The sequence below is a fragment of the Nesoenas mayeri genome (genome assembly GCF_963082525.1).
Source record: "Nesoenas mayeri genome assembly, chromosome: 7".
Lineage (NCBI taxonomy): Eukaryota > Metazoa > Chordata > Aves > Columbiformes > Columbidae > Nesoenas > Nesoenas mayeri.
In genome coordinates this window covers 10,088,455-10,111,127 of record NC_137551.1, presented here as the reverse complement: position 1 = coordinate 10,111,127, position 22,673 = coordinate 10,088,455, and the positions used below count along the sequence as shown (strand labels likewise).

The window sequence follows — 22,673 nt, the reverse complement described above, 5'->3', positions numbered from 1 at the left end:
ACATGATTTACGTTCATTGTAGGCACTGCATGCAAGCCTTGGTTTGAATCCCAATTAAGGCTGACTTTTAAGGGCATCTGTGTGGTGTGGGTGTGCACTAAAATAAAACAATATTTGTCCCAAAATTGAGATAATAGGTGATGCTGGTGACTTTTCTTACCTGTGAAAAACAGAGGAAACTCTTTTAAGCTCAGACTACAGCTTTTTTACAGGACTAACATAGCTCTCAGAAAGGGCTTTGTTTATGTACATGTTTATATGAGGAAAGCTGTAGAGTTACCATTTGGGCGACTGTAATGGCAAGGAAGCACCACATAGTACTCACACTGTACCTATTTGGCTACATGAATGTATGGAACTGGTCTCACTTCTGTTAATCCACATCTCCTACAAAACATACATCAAATTTCATCAGCTAAGGTAATAGCTTTCATTCATAATTAATTGCCTGTTATGTAAACCTTGCCTACACTTAGAGTTGGCTATGTTATCCTATGTATTCCTATAAAAATTGGAAGATATTTTAGTAAGGTTTGAAGTAGATGAGGTACTGCTGGGAGGGAAAAGTGTTAGAAATGTACTAAGGTGTTGGAGGTCTGCAGATAAACTGGGATGTAATGAAATACCATCAGGGATTAATGACAAGCTCAGGGTTTGTTTGTTTGCTTGGGCTTGGTCCTACCTAGAAATATAGTTTAGTTCAAATTGTGTTGTGTTCATGCTATATTTACAGGCAAAGAAAGGAAACTATGCTTTCCTGTGGGATGTGACGGTGGTGGAATATGCTGCGCTGACAGATGATGATTGCTCTGTGACAGTCATTGGAAACAGCATCAGCAGCAAAGGATATGGGATAGCACTCCAGCATGGAAGCCCGTACAGAGATCTCTTCTCCCAGAGGTAAACTGAAACAAAGCTCATTTCATAGGATTCCTCTCTACAACCAGCAAGGCATCCCAGGTGTGGTTCATGTTAATTTTGGCAGTTATTGAATAAATTACAGTCAATAAGTGACAGCAGAGAGGTTAGGAGCTCAGGCTTCAACAAAGCTGCTACTTCTGCTCCCTGTGCATCTGCTTAGGGAGGAGGGGTCTGGAGAGGGTTTGTGGCCTCGCTTGTCCAGGCAGACAGAAAAGGGACTGATGTCTTCAGAGATTTGTATGAGCTGCGGGAGAGATTGAAGAGAGATCTTTGATTCATGCTACATTTTGCAGGCTGTGAAACAATGTTTTGCTCCCTGCAGTAAGCAAGTAATAACCCCCTGGTTTATCCTTTAGGGTGGAGAGACATGTCACAGCCTCACCATGGTACAGGAAAACAAGAACTGCTGAGTATTGCATGGGATTGCCAAGACTATGAGACTATAAGACTTTGCCATTTAGTGGTCTCTGAGCTATCCGCTAGGAATGTCTTTTTCATGTGAATGCGTACACTGAAATGAAGAGATGCAATTGTGCAGGCATGTGTGGCCTTAGCAGAAGGTGAGCGGGTGCTCCGCTCCAGGCAAGGAGCTGAAGCAAGATTTCCTCATCTTGCTCTTTCTTTATAAAAAGGGGTAACGCTCCAGCTGCAAAACCAGAGACAAAGCTGCCTCAGGAGAAAAGGTTGTTAATAAACAGCTAAAACAGTTGTCAAACCAAATCCAAAATGAATCATTCATGGAGAGAAAGGACACTTCACAAGAGGCAAAACAGTGTTTAATTAGCAAATGCTAACACAGTAATTCAGATATGAAGTAACAACATTGAAGTAAAATCCTTTTGAATAAAGTACATTTGCTGAAGTAAATGAGTTGGTCGCTGCTGAAACAGATATGTATTAAGTGGTGCACAAATAGTAGCATGTTTAGTCTCACATGATTTTGAAATTATTGTGGGAGAGCAGCAGTGAAGTGGGTTGAGCATTTCACTAGTGGCATCGGCTGTTGCAGCTGAATGTAGCCAAATCAGCCATGACTAATAAATACAGTGATTCCTCTTGGAAATACTTCTTGCATTGCAGTGGAATTTTTGACAGTCTCTTCTTTTCCTAAACTTACCGAGTGGAGTTTGCCTGCTGCTGTGAGTAGAAAGAAATCCTGGTATAATGGCATTTCAGGTGAAAAATACTACATAGTGGTAGTGGGATGGAGTTTTGAATTGTGGGATGGTAAATTGAAGAGCTATGCAACATACAGAAAAGACAAAAAAAAACTGTGAAAAAGTATCCTTTAAAATAATACTTGTCTTTTCAAATTTCTGCAGGATCTTAGAGTTGCAAGAAAGCGGAGATTTGGATGTTCTTAAACAGAAATGGTGGCCACGGATGGGACGTTGTGACCTGAATAGCCATACAAATGCACAGACAGATGGGAAGGCCCTCAAGCTTCACAGTTTTGCAGGCGTTTTCTGCATTTTAGCAATAGGCCTTCTTCTTGCGTGCTTGGTGGCAGCATTGGAGTTGTGGTGGAACAGCAACCGTTGTCATCAAGAAACACCGAAAGAGGTCCATAACTTTTATTCTTATCACAATTAAAAGTAGAAAACACAAAAGAAAGAGAGAGCAAGTGGAAGTTGTGGTATTTTAGGTGCTCTCATACAGTACACTTGATTTATTTTGATTCGCCATACTAAGCTTTGCATATAACTTTTTGGGTGGTTGTTTCTAAACAAATAAAGAAAACAAAACATGTCTTTTGTGCACATGGAAGGTGCCCAACTGACAGCCCTGGAGACTAAAGTCCTCTATTTATTTATAGAGCAGGTACAGCATGGGCAGCAGCAGTGCAAACTTCCCCACATTGTCCCACCAATGTGCCTCAACCCTGACCTGGAGAGATCATCTTTAGGGGTAAGAGAGTAGTTCAGAAACATGCCCTCAGCCTCTCTGCTGTGACTGACAGGGAGGCCAGTCATGTGCACACGGTTGTGCCATCTGCGGTAATTTTTTCTCTGATCTGAGACCCCATCCATCAGCAGCGAGAACCATGTCCCTCTTGCACAGGCTGTGCAGCTGCCAGCAGCTGGTAGCTGTTTTCCTTTGTGGTTGACCTAGGCTGAGTTTGAAGAGGTACATGAGTAATTAAAAATAAGCCAGCTAGTTATTAATTGAATAAGCCATATTGCCATGACACTGTTGAAATGATTCGTTTCTTTTGAATCAGTTTTACTTCTGAAAGTAGGTGCTCTGAGTAAACTGACCTTAATATGACATACTTTACCTAGGAAAATATATCTGATAATTTCTTGGTTTGAAGTTTTCGTGCACAGCAGTGAGTAATAGTTAGCAATGCTATGATAGAATAATATTCAGATCTGTCTTGCATGAAGCCTGTATCTGCTTACCTAGATTAAATGTTTAACAAACTAACCTCTTGTAATTTTGGAGACACTGAGGCATTTGTGGGTGCTTTTGTCTTGGAACAGATGTTTGTTACAAGCAAATAATAGCAGCGAGCTGCACTACAGCTGGAAAATAGTACATAGCCCATCAATTCCAATCTACGTTTCTCAGGTTGCCAGGAGTACTACACTAATTGACATACCTATCACCTGTAAGCAATTCTGGCAAATGGGATCTGAAGATATATGTTGCAGTTTGTAATGTTGTGAAATATTTATCAGTAAGATTCCATTCTTCTGAGTTCTTGCTTCTCCCATTTGAATTCATCCATCAAGTGCTTGGTGATAAACATCTGTACCATGTTTGTGGGACAAAGCTGCAAAGTCACTTGCCTGTGACACTACAACATATAGTAGCAAAAGGGAAATTTTGCTTATAGGAAGCATGTCTCCACTTTGCACAATGCCGCAGTCCAAAAGCAGAAACAGGGTGAGCATGAGTAGGTACTCTTGCTTATAAAGAATCTTTCATATGAACAGAAGTGCATATTTAATTGCTCTTTGCTTAAATACTGTAGTATTTTGCCCTGCTGCCTTGTAGAGGTCAGTCCTGCTGTGACGTAACCCCAAAGGTCCCACTCCATGTTAGCATTGCTAAGGCCTGAACCCTGGCAATCGACAGCTCGATACCTGCTGTGACATCCTGGCTGGAAAAGGGGCAGAGACGTTGTCCAAAGCGTTCTCATGCTGCACGTGCACAAGTATTTTTCTTGCCATACTCTGCAATGCATTCCACTCTTTACGCTCAGGGACTCACCTTTGTGTATCTTTGTAGAGTGAGATGAGAATATGCTCCAAAAGCAGAGTTTTGTATAGGTATGGTGAAATCATTTACTTTTTTATTGCTAGAAGTTTTAAATACTCAGATTCCATCTCTGAAAAATTATCTGTCATCTGGAGTTTAAGTGTTTTCCTTTTGCCCATCCCTTTCTTTTCTCTTTTTATATCTATAAAAAGGATTATTACACATATCTGCCTGCCCCTACGATCTTTTTTCTCCCCTTCCCATACCTCTCATCCTCCTCCCCTTTCCCTCCAGTGCATTCTTGGTTATGGTTGCTCTGTACATCATCTTTTGCAGTTTTTGTGACAAAGAATAGAATAATTTTAAGGTTCCATTTTTTAAAGTATACCGAAGTTACCCAGTTGGTGTAGCCATACTTGGGAAGATGACCTATTTGTGGAACTGAGTCGGCAGCCAGTCTGGGTTAAGGGAAGCAAATTAAACTCGGGCACAGCACACACAAATGGGCTCAGAAAGGGTTGGTGTTGTGGGTGCTGCTGAGAAAGAGAGACCAGAGACTATGGGAGCCCTGGCATGAGTAAGTGTTAAGGTTGGAAGAGAAAGTGCTTGTTCCTGAGGAGAGGGCCCAGGGACAAGGGCTCACAGGCTGCGCCGACCAGGAGGAAAGCACAGGGAGGACACGTGGGGCAGGCAGGATCGAACACATTGAGAGGTCCCTGAAAAGGACAGGTGGGTGCATTGACAGGCAGGCAGCTAGAAGCACTGGTGGCCCAGGTCAGAGCAGCTGGAGGGAAGGGTGACTGTGCCCAGTGCCAGGGACAGGCAAGGTCTTCAGGGACCCTCTGCTTAACCATGACATGGCCACTTTGTTGTTGTCATCCAAGCTTTATTTCTGGCCCAACCCTCTGCAGAAGGGTCGTGTGATATGTGAACCATCACCTGAGCTCCCAGTGCACACCAGAACTGGCCCAGCAGCCAAGGGCAGTGTCCCCAGCTGGGAGTCCATGCCCCATGGTGGCTGCAGCCCCTCTCCCCAGGCAGGGCACAACGAGGGCACTGCACCTTGTTCTGATGGACCCAGGCAGCTGGAAGTGGGTACATGACCAGCTGGCCCATGGGTAATGGCTGCCCACCTGCAAGATGGTGGCCTGGGGACTGTGAGCAGGGGAACCAGTCACAGTGACCACAACAGCCACTCAGATAAATTAGCAAACCACTGTAGCAGATATTTCTAGGTAGATTAGTGGGGCAGAGATATTTTATTTACCTACTACTAGTGAGAAGGGATTGCAGTGGAATTGCAAAATTGCGAAACCAAGTTTCAGAAGAAATGGTACAGATTGGTTGAAGATTTTTAATGTATTTAGGAGAACCAGGTTTCAAAACTTTGGAAAGACAGGATCCACAGATGATGGGAGTGTTGAGTCCTGAGGATCCCTCTGCTTGGGTCAGGAACAGTGGCTGAACATTGCTTAGGGGGGCAAAAGCAAAAAGAGGATTTTATCTGCTAGAGGTGTGTATTCAGAGTATCTCATTTCTGTCACTGGGTATTATCGAGCTTTTCTACAGCAATAGCCATAATAATGGAGCTATGGTATGCATAGTATATACAGAATGTTAAAACCTGCCTCTCAGCTGCATCTGAGACTCCAGTCAAGTCGTTAGCTCTATAACAGCTGCAAACTTAAGTCATGCTACTGATTTTGCTTTTAGGGAAGGCTTTGGCCAAACACAAGTGTTGTGATGTCACCTAAAAATTGTGGAAACCAGATTGTTTTCCAAGCATTTTCTTCTATGAAGTGCAGAGCTTGTGGAGGGTTACAGAAGGGACTGATTTTCTTGCAGCCTAAGATTAAAATTTGGTGGTAACTTCATGCTGAAGTCACTTCATGAGGTGAAGGACAAGGAGGCAGCGTTTGACTTCTGTGACCCTTATTCTGTTATAAGCTTTTTAAATCCATTGAAGAAAATTCCAGTGGATTCAGGATTGAATGAGGAGCTGTTATAACTCACAGAGCCCTCGTGTAACATTCTCTCTTTGATGTGACCTGCTTGGTAGTCTGAATCATGCCAACAACTGCCAGCTCAAAAAACAAAGAGATGTTGAGAAGGTGGATGCATGACTGCTCAAGCAGATTTATGACAGGGTTGGGTGACCATGCAGCTTGCCGGAGAGAGAGAGAGGAAGGATTGTTTTAGAGACTTTTCATTTTGTATGGCAAGGGTCTGTGAAGTTTGTGGCTGGAGGAATGTGCGCAGCCTTCGTTAGCATTGGAGAAATGTTTTCAGCTGACATGAAGGTGTTGGTATTGGCCAGTTTCTTGTCTTTCTCTTCAAATTCATATTCCTTTGGCTTTTATGTAGCTTAGCTTGAGCCAGAACATCGAGGTATTCAAGGCTTTATATGTCTGTGTGGTATAAATCACAACTCTTAAATACAATGAGTGTGAAAGATGCAGTGTTAACCATGTAACTGGGAGGAACAGGAAGCTGCTTTTGAAACCTGACAGCATAACTTGGACTTTGATGTTAATCTGATCTACATTTGTAGAGACCTTATAGGAGGAGTTATTTCAGATGGAGACTACTTCCAATTGGAATATTTTTTACATTGTTCACATATGAAGAAAATCTACTCCACACATTTAAAAAAAACAGTATTGTTTTGACCCATTAAGTTTGTTGATTAAGATAAATCTTCAGAAAAGATTGGCTTAGTTTACTTTTCCAAAAACACAGTTGCCATTGGTTCAGAATTCTATCATGTAAGGAATAGTGAAATTTCTTGCTAGAAGAGTGAAGGGTGCGTTGATTTTCAGGATGTTGATACAAGATATTTTTATACTATTAGAATTAGATTTGTAAAAAAATGTTTCTAATGACTTCTGTTGTAAAAATCTTAGTGTTATTCCTTTTAATTCATTTAATTCATTTAATCCTTATCAAATCAGATTAACAAAAGAAAGATTAGCTCCAACATCAAGAAAAAATAAATAGCTGCAATACCATGCTGCATTCTTCTATTAGGACTCAAGTTTGAAATCTTTAAAGTTGGAAAGATATCTAGTAATGTTTAAATGCCCTTATTTTTGAATTCAGGAAAGTTTACATTGGGTCATCTCTTTCAGATCAGATTTTCTAGAGTTTGTAATCATCCTCTCTTTGTTGTTAATACCCAGCCGTCCTATACTCACAGTGAAATTTAACTTACATCTTGAATTTACACAGCTGCTACACAGTCTACAATTCTAATATCTAATCTTTTGACTTTGATAAGCTTCATAACTTTGTAAATAAAAAAAAAAAAAAAAAGAAAATTAGTATTTATTCTGGAATTTCTGTTCAGTCACTCTATGTCCCTTTTGAGTAACCGAAGCAATCAGATAAATGTATTGAAATCTGGTACCGTAAAAATGTCAGGCTTTCAATAATTACCTCTGGATTTCTATATCTTTTGATGTGAGTCCTATGCATTTATTTTGTGATAACAGTAAGCCATAATGTAATTTGGATCATTTAACTGCCAAGTGCTTCACCACTTCATCAGGTTGTTGGTATCTTTTATTCCATTTGACACACTGAAAGACAGTTTTCAGATCTTCATTGTCATTGTGATCAAGTGTAGCCACTGACTTTAATGGGCTCCCCAGCATCTTCTGTGCTTTATCGGCTATGTCGTACTCTGATGTACTATTCCCCTTGAAGATTATTACTTCTGAGTTCTCTTCAGAACTATTAAGAAAGCACTCCTAGTTCATCCACATAGTAGTCTCCAAAACAATGAGAACTTAGAAGCAAAGATAAAATATCATCTTATTAATGGAAAGGAAGTTGAATTCCCATGTTTTTCACTGTGCACAAGATGTGCTCACTAAACACCGAATTAACAGGCAACTCCACATCAAAGAAGATTAGTCACTTTTATAGGAACATTTTTTTTTTGCTGGGAGCTGGTACTTGTTGCATCTCCCATAAAAGGTGATATTGATTCACTTATTGTTAATATAGCTCTTGAAAGACAATGTCAGAATGATCTCAAGAAGTTTGATTCTTAGCTCAGATAGTATGTATTATAAATCAGAAATGTATTTTCTCCAAACCAGCTGTGCTACCCCTAGCAATGTGAGTGTTTCAGAAACCGTGCCCAGGGTGTTTGTAGTGCATGAAGATTCTGGTTTTTTACTGGTTCAGGAATAGCATCATTTTCCACGCCCTGAGTTGCTTACTAGTCATTGCCTCCTAACTTGTGTCAAATTTATAATTCATTAACAACCACAGTCTTTACAGCTTAGTTTGTTATTTTTAACTATCTAATGCTTCTGCCAAATCATTTTATTCAACAGACTTTCTTCACTTTTCTGTTCTCACTTTTTATTTTTAAATTATTAAAAGTGGGTAACAATTCAGGTACTGTCCAGAGTGGGAACAAGCTTGTGTTCTAGTAACAGCATCTTTCCGACTGCTCCCAGCTTCATAATGTTTTAAATGTTATTAAATCTCAGAAAGTCTAGACTCTGCAATACTTTTTAACTCTATAGGATAGTGAGAGGCAGCAAAATTACTCTAAAAAATATCACAAATGTATCTGTAGTATGCAGGATGAAAGAAATAAAACCTGTATCTGTGGCCAGGGCAGCCTTGTGTGATCTGCCTTAAGTTCTCCTGTTTGAAGATATGCAAATTCCAGCCTACCTCAAAAATCCATTTTTTCAGCTTTAGCAGTCATGAAAGTTACCCACTAGGACATTGGAATTAGAAGATGATGAAACCCAGCATACCTTAGGAGTGGAAATATGAGCTAGCAGCTCTGAGTCCAATGGGTCAAAATCCATCACTGCTGAGAATTGTGGTTTGCACCGTATTCATCTCACTTCAGTTCTCCAATCAGATATTATTCCATGGCAATTGAGGCTTCTGTAATTTCAGCATGGTGTCTGCAGTGTTATTTTTGATTATTAAAATCTTATGCTTTCACCATTATTTTCACTTTCCTTGTCTTTTTCTTTGTCACTTCATTTACCTTGTCTCCTTTGTGGTGTTATCTTTTTATCTGACAATTTGATTTCTCCAGGGATGGTTCCTTTTGAGAGTGAAAGGAAACTTGAGATCATCAAACTGATATTTTATTTTCCCTTCATTGCATGTCCTCTATATTTTATCTGGTTTTTATTTTAAATTATTTTTTTTCTGTATTTTTATGACATGTCTGAAATCTTTGTACATTTTTTGCTCACTTGCATATAAATGATCATTTGTTTGTACCACTGTATTGTATTCTACTTTTCTAAAAATAAATAAAGGTTTTTTTTTGGGGAAAATAAATAATGCAAAAACTGGCAAAATAATGCATTTTAATGCCATCTAGAAATTCAATTTCAAACTAGCTTTGAATGTAATGAGCTGAGAAACTTCATTTAACTAGCATTTTAAAATCAGAATAGTGGTGTTAGGAATCAGACATCCCAGAATGCAAAACATAATGTTGTTTGATGAAGAAATATAAGCCAGAAGAATAATTTAAAAGAAAACAGAAAAAAAAAAAAAAAAGAAAAGTGGAGGTATAATATATAAATTGCCTTTTACAAAAACTGATAATAGCCGGAAGGGCATCTTAACTAACTCAGTGTTGGCTTCTTACATGAGGGAAGAAACAAGATCGTCTCCTTAGAGGGTCTTTAACAGTGAAGCAGATATTGTCTGGTATCTGGTCACAGACAGTGTGGTTATCCAGAGTCCAATGAAATCAGTCAGCTCTTGCTATTGATCATCATAGATTTAGATCAAGGCTGCAATGCATTTAAAAGTGACATGTCAACCCTGTGATTAATGACATCAGGCCCAGGCTCATGCTACCCAAAGCAGTATTGAAGCATTCAAGTTTGATTCCAGTGTATTTCCCTGGCTGCAAGGAAAGGATTTTTGTGTTTGGTTTAATTTTTCTTTCAGTCATATAAGAAAGCCCTGGTAATGGGATTCTTAGGGACATAATCTGGATTTACTCAGTGTGAACCTTAGGGGAACGGGAAAATATAGGAATAAGCTTAAAAAATTAATGTTGTTATGCAAGGAAGTAGGAAAGAAACAACCTGTTTAAAGTTCCAGTTTGGTGATGAATTTGAGTACTTGCTTAAGTTGCATTACAACCCCTATCACAGAGAACTTCTGTGGCTACTCATGTGCTTGGCATGAGCTTATGCATTTTACTGAATTGGAGCCTTAATGTGTTGGATTCTTTTAGATTCTTCACACAATGTTTGCGGAGCTAATGTTTGTAAATTTTATCTCAGCCTACAGGGGTGTTTTAAAGTTGACTTTTTAAGGGGATGTTGAATGTTCAGTGATAACGAAATCAGTAGAAGTTTAAAATAATAAAAAAAAAAATAAAATGTGTTTGGTTTCTTAAATTTTTTTTTACATTTTTGTGGTTTATAAAGTATCTTAGGCCTTAATGCAACTAAACATTTAAACATGTACTTAAAATTAGATAAGAGTTTGATCCTGATCTCACCCAGATCACTAAAACACTTCACTAATTTTAGTGTTGTAGGATCAAATGTGAGTTGCTTTGAAACCAACAACGTGTAAAGCAAAAACTGGAAGTTACATGTTCATTGAAGTGGATTGCTGAAGACTGAGCTTGTCTTACATTAATATTAAAAAACGATTTATGAATCTATTTATCCATTGAATTTAAATAATTTTATAGTACCTGAAATAACCTGTGTTCAATACTGGCAAAATATTAAAGAATCAAAGGTATTAATATTGTGGAAAATACTATTAAAGAAAACCGAAACAAAACACAAAGTTAATGGTTTGATTATGATTTTCCGCAAGTTCAGAACCATCCTTTACTCAACATAACAAGTACTATTTCTTCAGAAGTATTCAGCATCCAAGAGTTCTCTTTTGGGAAATTGTTGGTCAGGTTTCTATTATGGTGAGCTATGTTAATGATCTGGTTGGCCATATCTTCTCATGTTCAAATAGGAGCTTGGGCAGTTTCCAAAATACAGCCCTGAATGGGGGTGCAGAAACCTTTTCAAAATTCAGTGTTTAATTAAAATACTTGTGACTAATAGTCAAGAATAAGAGTTTTCAAAAGCTTTCTCACAGCAGCAGTGGAGAGAAGGGGTTTTGTGAGATGACTGTTGCTGGTTGTAGAAGCAACTCCTTGTGCCTCCTGTCCCAACTCTCTCTTCTACTCTTGGCATAATAGGAAAAAAATGGGAACTTTTGAGACTTGGACTTTACTAGTCTGAAATGGTGAAGGATGATGATGATAGAGCAATCTGTTATGCCTGATGCTCCAGCAGAATAAATCAGACTGTTACAGGGTAGTGTTGCTTTGCTTTGGGCTCAGCAGAGTGAAAAATTACATCCCTTATAGACTAGATAATAAATTATGATTTTTAAACTGTGTAACACAATGTAAAGAAACCATTGATTTTTAGTGAGTTTTGAGACAGAACTTTTGTGAATCTAATCTTTACTTCATAAAAGAGCAATCTATCACCCCACAGAGTCATTTTAGATGTAGTTGAATTCTGAAATACACCACCCTCTTCAGGGCCATCCTCTTTGTTTGCAGTGGCTAGAATTTGCTATTTCAAACCAGAAGAATAAGAAGTAATAAGTATATGGTTTGCTAAAAAGAATGAAATAATAATTACTTCATTAGCCTCACTATCTTGATCCTTTTTTTTTCTTCCCATATCTTCCTTTCCCTTTCTATGTGGAGATGGCCAATGATGTGAGGCTGGGCCTCAGAAGCATGGTGAGAATTTATAATAAACATACAGATAACTGGTTTGTTGTTGAAAATGCCTGCATAGATGAATCCTTGCTAGTTTTCTCCTCATCTTTACCTCTTTGTGGAAGTTCCCTTGAACCTCACCTTTGTGTTGTTGGAAATGCCTGTAAATACAATGTATGCAGTGTATGCACAGTCAAGGTTTCCCCATGTGCAAGTTTTCCTTTCTCCTAAAAGAGTTCCTTTGCAGTGACATTGGCATGCTCATCAACCCGCACTCATTCAATACCGCATTTTGCTGCTTACGTTGAAAAATGTTTATTTTTAACCTCATGAAAATTGTGGAAACATGTAAAATGCAAACTAGTCATTCATTTTCTTTGTAGTTGAGTCACCAGCTTCTAATGCTTATGAACCAAGGTTGGTAAGGTTTTTAAAGCTTGAATAGCTCAGCATGAGGCTGAGGTATTCCTGTTTTGTATTGAGTAACAAATGAGGATGCTATCACACCGTTTTACCTTGCAGGTTTGAATCTGCTGTTGATTGTGAGGAATAGCCAGCGTTTCTTTGCGATTGCACTGAGTTAATTGTGGTGAATGTGGGAGCAGATCACTGCAAGAGACTGTGGGGCTACCTGCTGTCACCAAATGTGCGATGCATGTCCCATTGGTACATCATCTGCATATTCATTCACACAGTTCCATAACGTGCTGATGCAGTTGAAGACAGAAAGTAGAACAAAGACAGAAGTTTAGCTGGTTTAAGTTGGTGTGCATCCTCAGCTTTAGCGGCGTGGTGAAGAGCTCATTGCTGAATTTCTTGAGAAGGCTCACAGACACAGACTGTGAGACAGTCACAGCCATCTGCAGAACTAGATCCCTGACTAGATGTGACTTCAGGTTAGATAAATCCAATTTGAATAAAAGGGAAACATGAGTGTGGGGAGACACGGCCTGTTTCCTGAAACCGTTGCTGCTTGTAGTCATTCTGTAGCAAGTCACTGTTGCTACATCGGTCTCTAGGTTTTTTGGTAATGCTTCATTCCTTTCACCAATTACAGGTGTTTTCTGGCTGTAGGTAGGTGGGAATAAACTTTGGCCATGTATTTGTAAGAATTTTCTGTCACAGTAACATTGTCTTTGCAGTGTTCTGTTATTTCTCACTCTTTTTTTTTCAGGTTTACTTAGAAGGAAAAGAATCTTACTGTCTCTTCACAAAAGAATTTCTGCTCTCTGGTGAAGGAGAGCACCTCCTAGTGAATAAGGTGGCCTCTTGTACATATTTTTTATGAAGTTTTGTTTCTTTGAAGATGATTACACATTAATACATTGCAAAACTCGTTTCTTTTGTTCTTTCAATTGGATAACAGTCTACTGGACACCAATGAATGTCAGTCTCAATGCATTCTTCTAACAGCTGTTTTATAGATGACAGATTAGTTAATTGCTAATTTAAAATACATGGTATAGTTTCCACTTATAAGAGCAGAACCTTGATTGCAGATTTGGGCCTGTTTATAAAAGTAGTTTTTCAAGTAGGGTCTTGAGGTTCCTCTGTCCTTATTTCTAATAAGATATTATTACAGCCACACCAGCATCTAGCAGAGTACATTCAGAAACCACTCCACAAATTTTACGTAACATTAAGTGTCATTTGACTAGGTCAGTTGCCTGTGTTAAATTAATGACAGCAAACATACATCATTGCTGCATCTGTTTACACGTCTGTCTGCATTTCACTGCATTGTCGACTGTGGAATCTCAAGAATAATGAGTGTGGCAAACTGAGTCTTATTAAAAACGGGTTATTTGTATTAATATAACACCATACTGTGCTGTCATTGTTTTGCAGCGTATCTATTACATACATCATCACTACTTTTTCTTCTCAAGCAAGCTAATTATGTCTGGTTTTGCTACTCTGTCAGAGCCTCCTGGAATAAATTAAAATTACAGCTTTACATATGCAGTAGCTGCAGCTGAAAGTAATGATAATGACCCTGGGTGAAGACAGAATTTCAAAATAATCTTAAACAAATGTACATATGCCGAGCTGCTGCTTCTTCATTTCTCCTTAACAAGCTAAATGTTTGAATCCATGATGTCTGAAATCCCACAGACAGGAGCTGGGAGCTGTGGGGTTTGACTCTGAGCTGAGAGTAGCCTGTGGGTGCCCGAACATGGAAACCTCGCAGTTTCAATTTTATTTCTCTGCTGTTTTTCAGTTCTGCAGTATGTCTGTCTGTGCATGGAAGTGCCTCGGACACTTCCTTTCTGCTTAGCTGGTATACGTGTGCCTTCCATTGGTCTGTGTCTCATGACAGCTGATACTCGTATTTTTTAACATATATGTGTGTGGGTTAAGAGGTGTTTTATATGGATCGTAGAGGGACTGGTATGTGACCTGGTCAAGACCAGAAAAGGAAATGTCTGTCTGAGGCAGGGGCTTAACTCAAATTTTGAACCTTCATCCTGATCACAAAATTGCCATATTTTTCAAAATAGTTATTTCACAGAATGACAACCTAATATGGTTTAATTCTCTCACTGAAAGATAATCCTTCAACAAGCAAACAAAAGAGAAATCTCCATGATTGATGATTAAGTCTATATTATTTTAAAAGATGCTCAGGCATTGTTTTCTGCATATTTTCTGAGGCTTATTAAGAACTACTTTAACAGGCTTTTAACACTTAGCACTGTTTCAGCATCTGACCAGCAGGTATCGACACATTCACGACAGTCCCTCCAAGTATGTGTCTGTCTGCCCATATTGCCTACATTTCTGAATTTTTAGTGGTTGATATTTAGGGTCAGGACCATAAGTCTTTTTCTTCTCCTCTGGTCTATTGTGGCTTAATTCGCATGTGTGGGATACAGATGCAACTTATCACCATTTTGGCACAGTTTAGCATCAAATTTCTGCAGATATCTAGCCTTCCTTTTCGGGCATTTGTTCTCCCTCTTTGGCCTTACTGAAACTGCTTCATCAGCTTGCAATGTTTTTATATTGTTGAATGGCTTCTCTTGAACTTCGTGATAAGATCAAAGAAATAATGAGTAAGAACAAAAGGCCACATTGGTGTCTTTAATAAAAATATTTTTCTCAAAAATCTTCCTTTAGGAAAATCCCAGTTGTTCCACACCTGGCAGCTAACAGTGTTACCTTTGAATTAATTGTACTTATTGTGATGTAGGCAATATCTTTCCAACACTCAGTGAGGTGTTTCTCAAATTTGACAATGGTAACTGACTCCAAACCTCCCAAGAAGGCTTATGTTCTTTTAGTCTGGCTGCCCACATGCTTTTGTTAGAGCCCACTGTCAAAAGTCATGGAAAATAAGCTAGAAAAATAATATGGATTACTCTGTAAATCATCCTGTCTGCATTTATATTTTGCCATAATTTGTCTCCACATGATAAGGCCAAACTTGGTTAGTCCTAAAAGGGAATCATGGTTTCTTGCAAGTGCAGTCCTGCAGGGTTATTTGTTCCCAAATAATTCTGGTGAGAATCCTTCGAGTCCATGCCAACGGTTGCCAAAGTGTGCTTCTACTGTCAGTCATAGGCCATTGAGCCTGTCACTCATGATCAAGTGCTTGGGACGTATCAGAAACATGCCCTTCATTCACTCTTCTAGAACTCAAACTCCTTGGGGAAGAATTACATGTAAATTGGTATTTATGAATAAGATAATTTCCTGACCAGCAGCAGTGTTTGGTTAGCTGTTTTCCTTAAGCTTGAGGAGGATAAGCCTGTGTTTATAATTCATTTTTCTTACACGTGATATTTTTTTCTTCCCTTCACTGATTAATTTCCTCAACTGATGTATTTGGAGTACAACATTAATATTGAAAATAGAATTATGAAGGTACCAATGTAAAAATATTTGATCTCCTTCTGGCAACACAAGCGTATACATTTATCCAATGTAGCTGTGTATGAAAAGTGAAGTTGAATATGCATGAAGCATTGGAGATATGACATATTTATAATATTAACTGAGTTTTGCATATTAAGTAGAAAAAAAAAGAAAGAGAAAAAACCTTTGCTAATGTGTCTGTCACAAACACTGAAGTATTACGTTTGGAGCTCATTCAGTCAGCTCTTGGGGAGACCTAACTGGAGCTAAGAGTAGCTGAAACAAAAAACCTTTGTGAGGAGGAGCAGTGAGGCTTCCCCCGAGGGGCTCCCTTTTGGGTAAGGGAAGTCTCTGTGCTAGAAAACTAGCACAGCAAGCTCCACTATGGCTCCTGGTTTTTCCATTCAGCTGCCATTCCTGGGCTCCAAGCTTCAATTTATTAATTTATAATACTTTATTAATTTTAATTCATTAATTTTGTCAGAGATAAATGCAAAAATAGAGAAAAGTTACAGCATCCAAAAGCTTGAAAATCTTTTGCAATGCTACGTTACCATGTCACAGTTAAGGTAGCAAAGCCTCATGAAATGAAAGAAAATGCAGCCTAAGTGCTTAGAAATTATAACAAATAGCCCATATTTAATGAGAATTCTAGATCTAAAAATAAAGGAGAACAATGAGCTGACAAGGGAGCAAAACATCATAACATTTAAGATTTGTTTTTCTGACTTTATTACCATTTGACTTCTTTCTGCTTACCTTGTTACTGTTCAGTAGAATATGCTTTGCTACTGAATTTTCCAGGAAAACAATAAAGGAAAAGAAAGATGAGGTTTTTCAGAATTTAGAAATTCTAGAACTTGGCTTCTCAAATAAAGCTTTCCTACCTTCATTTCCATAAATACTGGGATTCAAGGCAATCTTATAGAATGTAAGAGCAAACTAATCTAAAGGGTTTCTAAATTTTATCTTTATGGTTTTTTTAAACATTTGAAAAATCCTTCATTCCACATTAAGGTAGTTTCATGAAAAGCTTGACATTTAGTTATTTAGCTGCTCTTCAGGTAATAAGACAAAGAAAAAGGGGAGAACCTTTAAAAATGTGTTTTTGTTATTCTTCAGAGACAGAGTTGTTTTCCTTAACCTTTACAAACATTTTATTTTAACAACAAAAAGAAGGAATAATGTGAATTTCTGGGCTCTTGGAAGCCTTTAAAAAGTTTTTTCTGCTGCTAATAAGGCCAGAAAGTTGTCCTTACTGCTGAAAAAGGGCTTAGAGTTAGGCAAATGAAATCCCCAATCCTACCCCTTAAAAAAAATCCCAAGCATTTACTTCTCTATTTACTTCATAAAGTGTTCTGTTGTAGATAAAATGTGTTGTCTGTGTGCAGGAATTACATTTTTCTTTTTCTTGATAATGAAAACTTCAGCACAGTGAAACATAAGTGTATATTGTGAATCTTAAGCAACTGCAAATTCACCATTTTCTGAGGAATGGTGTCCCAGGGCTGTATTGCACACAGTACAAGAGGGCAACCCTGTTAGGCCAGCAGAGGGAAAAGTTCCAAAACACGTGGTGCTTGATAATCCCTCTGGTCTGGACCAGGAGATTTCTGTTAGGAGCATCCCATCTGTGTCTCTTCATGTTTACGTCTTAAAAGAGCTAAAATAAATATATAACCAGGATTAATTCATCCTTTGAATTTTATGACCTTTTGTGCACAGATGCTCCAAATAAAGAGCACACTTCAGTCACAAATGTATTCTTCTTCTGCAAATAGTTAATGACTGCATGTTGCAAATATTGAAACTCTACATTTCCCTCTGGCTTGTCTAGTTATCCCAGTCACATTCTATTTATTCCTGTAGCAAAGCAAGATGGAATGCACTGAGGATGTGCTTGCAATCAAAAAATACAAATACAAATAAAATCTTGATGTCTATTTTCACTTGAAATGATCTGAAGAAGGCATTAGTATCTGGCAAAGGCTCAGAAAAATGCAAATGAGCCATGAACGAATATGGGTCCCAGATAACTAGGATGCCAACCTAGGAGTCTGAATCAAAGCTAGCAACATTTTTGAGAAAATAAATAGTACAGGGTACCTAAAGAACCATTATGTAATAGGCCTCTGGGAGTTACCTTTCTTAGACACAGAAATCATCATAGGTGGTAGAAGCTGAAGTTTGTGGATAAGCAGAACTTTGCAACAAGATTTCATTGCCCAGAGCTGAGGAAAACACAGCCCATAGAGGTCAAGTCCTTACTCCCAACAGGGAATAGTGTAAGAACAGTTCTCACACTTGCCCCCAGTCCACATTCTTAATTCTAGAAATATAATAAAATTATGAATTAAATCTATGTAATCGTCTGGCCATTATACTACAAATCCATTAAATTCCCTAGCTACAGAGTTTATGAAAGAACCTTGGTGTTTTTGCCAGCTTGGTGCATTGTCTAACTTATTGAATTAAGTGCCTGACAGGTCAGGTATGGCTGTTGGCAAGAACTTAATGCAGCTGCAAGGGTTATCTGATCCAGTATTGTATGGTCCCTTTCTGCCACAAATATTTATTTTTTTATTTATTGTCCATTGATTTTCTGTAACTCAAAATTATCTGACTGGTGGATTTACCTGAAAAAGCAGTATTTTTAAAAAAAAATACTAGTAAGGAAGATGATATTCCAAAGATTCTTGGGAGCTTTGTTAGATTTTTGGTGTAAATGAAGTAGGAATTCATTTTCTACTGATTAGCAAAGGAGGTGCAAGGTGCAACTCAGACCAGTAATTGTTGAACAGTTGTATGCCAGTTGAAAACAATATGGATTTAGCCTAAGCTAAGGACACAGGTTTGGGTTCATCATCATGTAACACGTTTCCAAATACGTTTCCAAATCCATGCAGAGATCAGCAAATCCAACAGTTCTTGAGTAATGTAGAAGTGGTGTTAAGTCAGAGGGTTAGAATCAAATCTGTAGTTGACATTGACTGGAATCAAGGGCTTTGGAGTTGACTTGACAATTTATAGGTGAAAGCAATGTTGTGTAGCAGTGGATACCACTGGAACAATATTGTACTTCTCTGTGCTCCACCTGAACACCAGTGGCAAGAGATCATGAGGAGTGGGTGGCAGTGGCACCTTATACTACTCTATTCCAAGAGCCTAGTTTTTGGCATGAATCAGAACATCGGTAAGACTGCTGGTGTCGGGTTTTACCAACATGTTGGTCTGCGGGCATCCAGGAATCACTGGAATATAAAAAATTTTGTGTGCTCCTGCTTTTTAGGCTGGAATCATGCTAGCTGCCTAATGTAATTACAGGTTTCTGTCAGACCAGGGAAGTTCTCCAGGTCCAGGACTGTTGGGCTTTTATAGATGCTTTGCTGTTAGTCTTCTGTATGTTAGACATGCATTAAACAACTACAATTGCAGATCATAGCTGTGCTTTATGAAATATAGAGAAATGATATAATACAATACCTTTTTATTGGCAGTACAATGCTAGCTATTAGAATCCAGTCATACAGCATCCCAGGTGGTTGCCTTTGCCCTGCCGGTTTCATTGCTTTCCGAATTGAGCAGCCTGAATGCTGCGCCGAGGTGATAAACAGCCTATTGTAGGTCTCGACTGCTTCAGGTTTCAAAGACGACTTCCTTGGCTGTATTTCCTCCTGGAGGCTAAAACGTTAAGCAAGTGGTGATGAAAGTCTCTTCAGGAGTCCATTCTGAAACCCTTAGCTAATGCATTCTCAGATGGTGATACATTTTCTAAAGACCAACATTACTCTCCCAGGCACTAACCAGAGACATTTGCCAGATGACATGTCAAGATGACAGACAGGTTACAGCTGGTAACACAACTGTTCAAAACACAAATGAGTGGTCCCCTCTCTACAGCTCCCAGAGTAGGTCTCTCTCAGTGCTGTTCCAGTAGGTCTGTAGTATGTACTACACTGGCCACCCAGGGCTTCCTACTGGGAAAATAAGACTTCTTCAGCACCACAAGCCCTAATCAGTAGATTTTGGCACATGAAGCAACTACCCTGGAGTCAGCTAGACTGTGCAGTGTTTTACTGACATGTTCCTTAGAAAAGGCACTGCAGCTGGATGAGACAGTGGTGAGAGATCTTGTGGTTACAAGGTGGTGAGCTGCTCACTGGAATTTGGAGTCACAGCTCATTTGTTTGCCTGCTTCTTTTTTTTTTATCTGGGTTTGTTCAGAGTGAACAAAGAGTTTGTGGAATGCGCTTGTCCTTGGTGCCAGCTCCTGTTAGCTGACCCAGAGCCATCAGTTTACCTCCAAGGAGGATGGTATTGACAACATCGGTGTTTTCGCAGGCTGAGATTGAGCTGATGTTTTCTTCAGCATGTGTTTCTCAGCTGGAGATGCTGAGCAGGCCTTGAGGTTTTGCATAGGTACAGGTGAAATCGAAGAGATGTAATGAATAAACAACAACTCCTGGCACACAGAACTGGAAGGGGGCCGGATGGGGTTGGTGATTGTGTTTGGACTGATTGTTTTGGTTTCTTCTTCACTAGGACAAAGAAGTGAACCTGGAACAGGTCCATAGACGCATGAACAGTTTAATTGATGAAGACATAGCCCACAAGCAGATTTCTCCAGCGTCCATTGAGATCTCAGCCTTGGAGATTGGTGGCATGCAGCCAACTCAGACCCTGGAGCCGGTACGCGAATATCAGAACACACAACTTTCTGTCACCACCTTTTTACCAGAACAGACAACTCATGGTGCCAGCAGGACACTCACAGCTGCCTCGGGCAGCAACCTGCCGCTGCCCCTGAGCAGCTCGGCCACCATGCCCTCCATACAGTGTAAACACCGGTCGCCAAATGGAGGACTGTTTCGGCAGAGTCCAGTGAAAACCCCGATCCCAATGTCATTTCAGTCTGTGCCAGGGGGAGTCATTCCAGAAGCAATGGAGCCCTCGCATGGAACATCCATATGATGAAAATAAACAGTAAAACAACCAGCAGAGCTTTTTAATACAAAACTTAAAAGAAACAACAAAAAAAAATTAAAACAAACTGTTACATTTTTCTTGTATATACCTGTAAATAATGAAAGAATGAAGTGGGGTAAAAGTGTATTTTGAATATTCCCAATTTTCAAAGTCAGTAAAAAGCAAAAGAAAAAAAAACAAAACAAAAATGTATGAATGACTTTGTAAATTTTGTTCTATATGAATAAAAAGGCAAACTACTTGTGATCGTTCTCAAGTGCCAAAGAAGACCAGTTACTGGGACAGAAGGCTGTACTTTCTTTTTCTCTGTGGATTTCAGCTCTTATTTCCTTCCCGCTCCCATTTTGGTTTAGGGTTTTTTTTGGTTCTGCCTTTTTTTTAGTTTGTTTGGTTGATTTTTTTTGTTGTTGTTTGGTTTTTTGTCTGTTTTATTGAGAGAGCAAAAAATTATCTGGTTTTGCTAGGAAAGTTCATGCTCAAATCTCTCATTTCCCCAGAACACTATTTCATAGTCAAGATGGCAATTTACTCAGAGAATGTAACAGCTGGTATTAGCATAGCAGTAACAAATGTTTTAAACATAAATTATAACTAAAATCCAACAAATAATAAACAGAAGAAAGAGAGAACTTTTTCCTTCTAACAACAGTTTAAATTTCTGCACAGTTTCTAAGTTTAAGCACAGAATTATTGAATTGTGTTTTTACGTGTCTGCTGTGTGGTTCCTTTTATTTAACCTTCTGCATTGTGTTATATATAATGTATATAATTCATATATATATTATATATGAATTATATTAAATATATATAAATGCTTTGATAAACAACAGGTTTGAGGTTAAGGGTAAAGCTTTTAAGAAAAACCGATCAGCTCTTTTTTGTGTCTCATCTATAAGACTGAAAATGGGGAGGAACCAATGACTGAAAGGAGTGAGACAAGGAAGAGCTTTAAGGGGCAGGAGATAATGGTGTTGCAGCGACTGTGCCTGTTAGTGCTGTTTCTTTCTTTAAGATTTCAATGAATTTGCTGCATAATGGATCCAAAGCTCGCTGTTAAAGTCATATCCCTGAATGGCAAGGCTAAGCTCATGACTATAAGCACAGCTCTGCTTGTTTTTCCATTGATTTTGTTAAGAGACACATTTTAATTGCCATGTCTATAATTCTGGTAAAAATGACTGTAAAATGCTTTTTATTTTTGTCTGTGAAACACAGAGGACAAAGATAGAGCAACATATATAGTGAATTTATTGTCTCATTCTGCAAATATTACCACTGTAATTTCGTATGACCAAAAAAAAAAAAAAAAGAAATCAAACCAAAACCAATCCACATTGTTTCCTTCCCAAATCATTCAAATGCCCAAGATAACTTATCCCTGCCCGCTGCCTCCCCCCCTTGCATCACTAATGGACCATTACTTTCTTTCAGAATGGGAATAATTTTGTGTCTTCTCAAATGTATCTCTATAGCTAGGTTGTAACTTCCATTTGTAGCTGGATTACTTCACTTTATTAGAACACTGCTTTTTGGAAAAGGTTGTAGATCTTGGTGCTGCAAAATCACTGCCTACATTAAGGTGAAAAATCATGTTTGAACAGTGGTAAAAATGCATTCACATTCCAAGAGAGTCAGCAGGCAATCTGGGTCAGGTTTTGGGGTAAATAAACATGCCATTGACTGCTCCTAATTTGATCTGCATAATTACACAACAGGTATATTTATGGGATGATAAGTCCTCAGATTTTTACATTTCCAGTTTAAGCTGTAAGGAAGAAAAATCAACCAGCCTAATGGAAGAGCATACTCTGCATACTAGTTTTTAAATGAGGAATATTGATGTTGAGCTTACAGAAGGAGTACTATTGCAGGGATTAATTTGTCTCTGTTGTCAAGCCAGTTCCTCACAAAGACAATGTGATTTTGCAGCTTAGCACAAATTGCATTA

At 38.6% G+C, this 22,673-nt stretch overlaps 1 protein-coding gene across 1 annotated transcript in view; it reads left to right on the top strand.

Annotated features, from left to right (window-relative positions):
• Positions 1-21,286, top strand: part of GRID1 (glutamate ionotropic receptor delta type subunit 1) — a 524,523-nt gene extending 503,237 nt beyond the window's left edge. The window contains exons 14-16 of the mRNA XM_080347389.1: positions 734-900; positions 2,244-2,484; positions 20,282-21,286. Of these exons, the coding sequence (XP_080203515.1) occupies positions 734-900; positions 2,244-2,484; positions 20,282-20,710 (837 nt within the window). The 3' untranslated portion in view covers positions 20,711-21,286. The remainder of the gene's footprint in view (positions 1-733; positions 901-2,243; positions 2,485-20,281) is intronic.
• Positions 21,287-22,673: the final 1,387 nt, after the last annotated feature.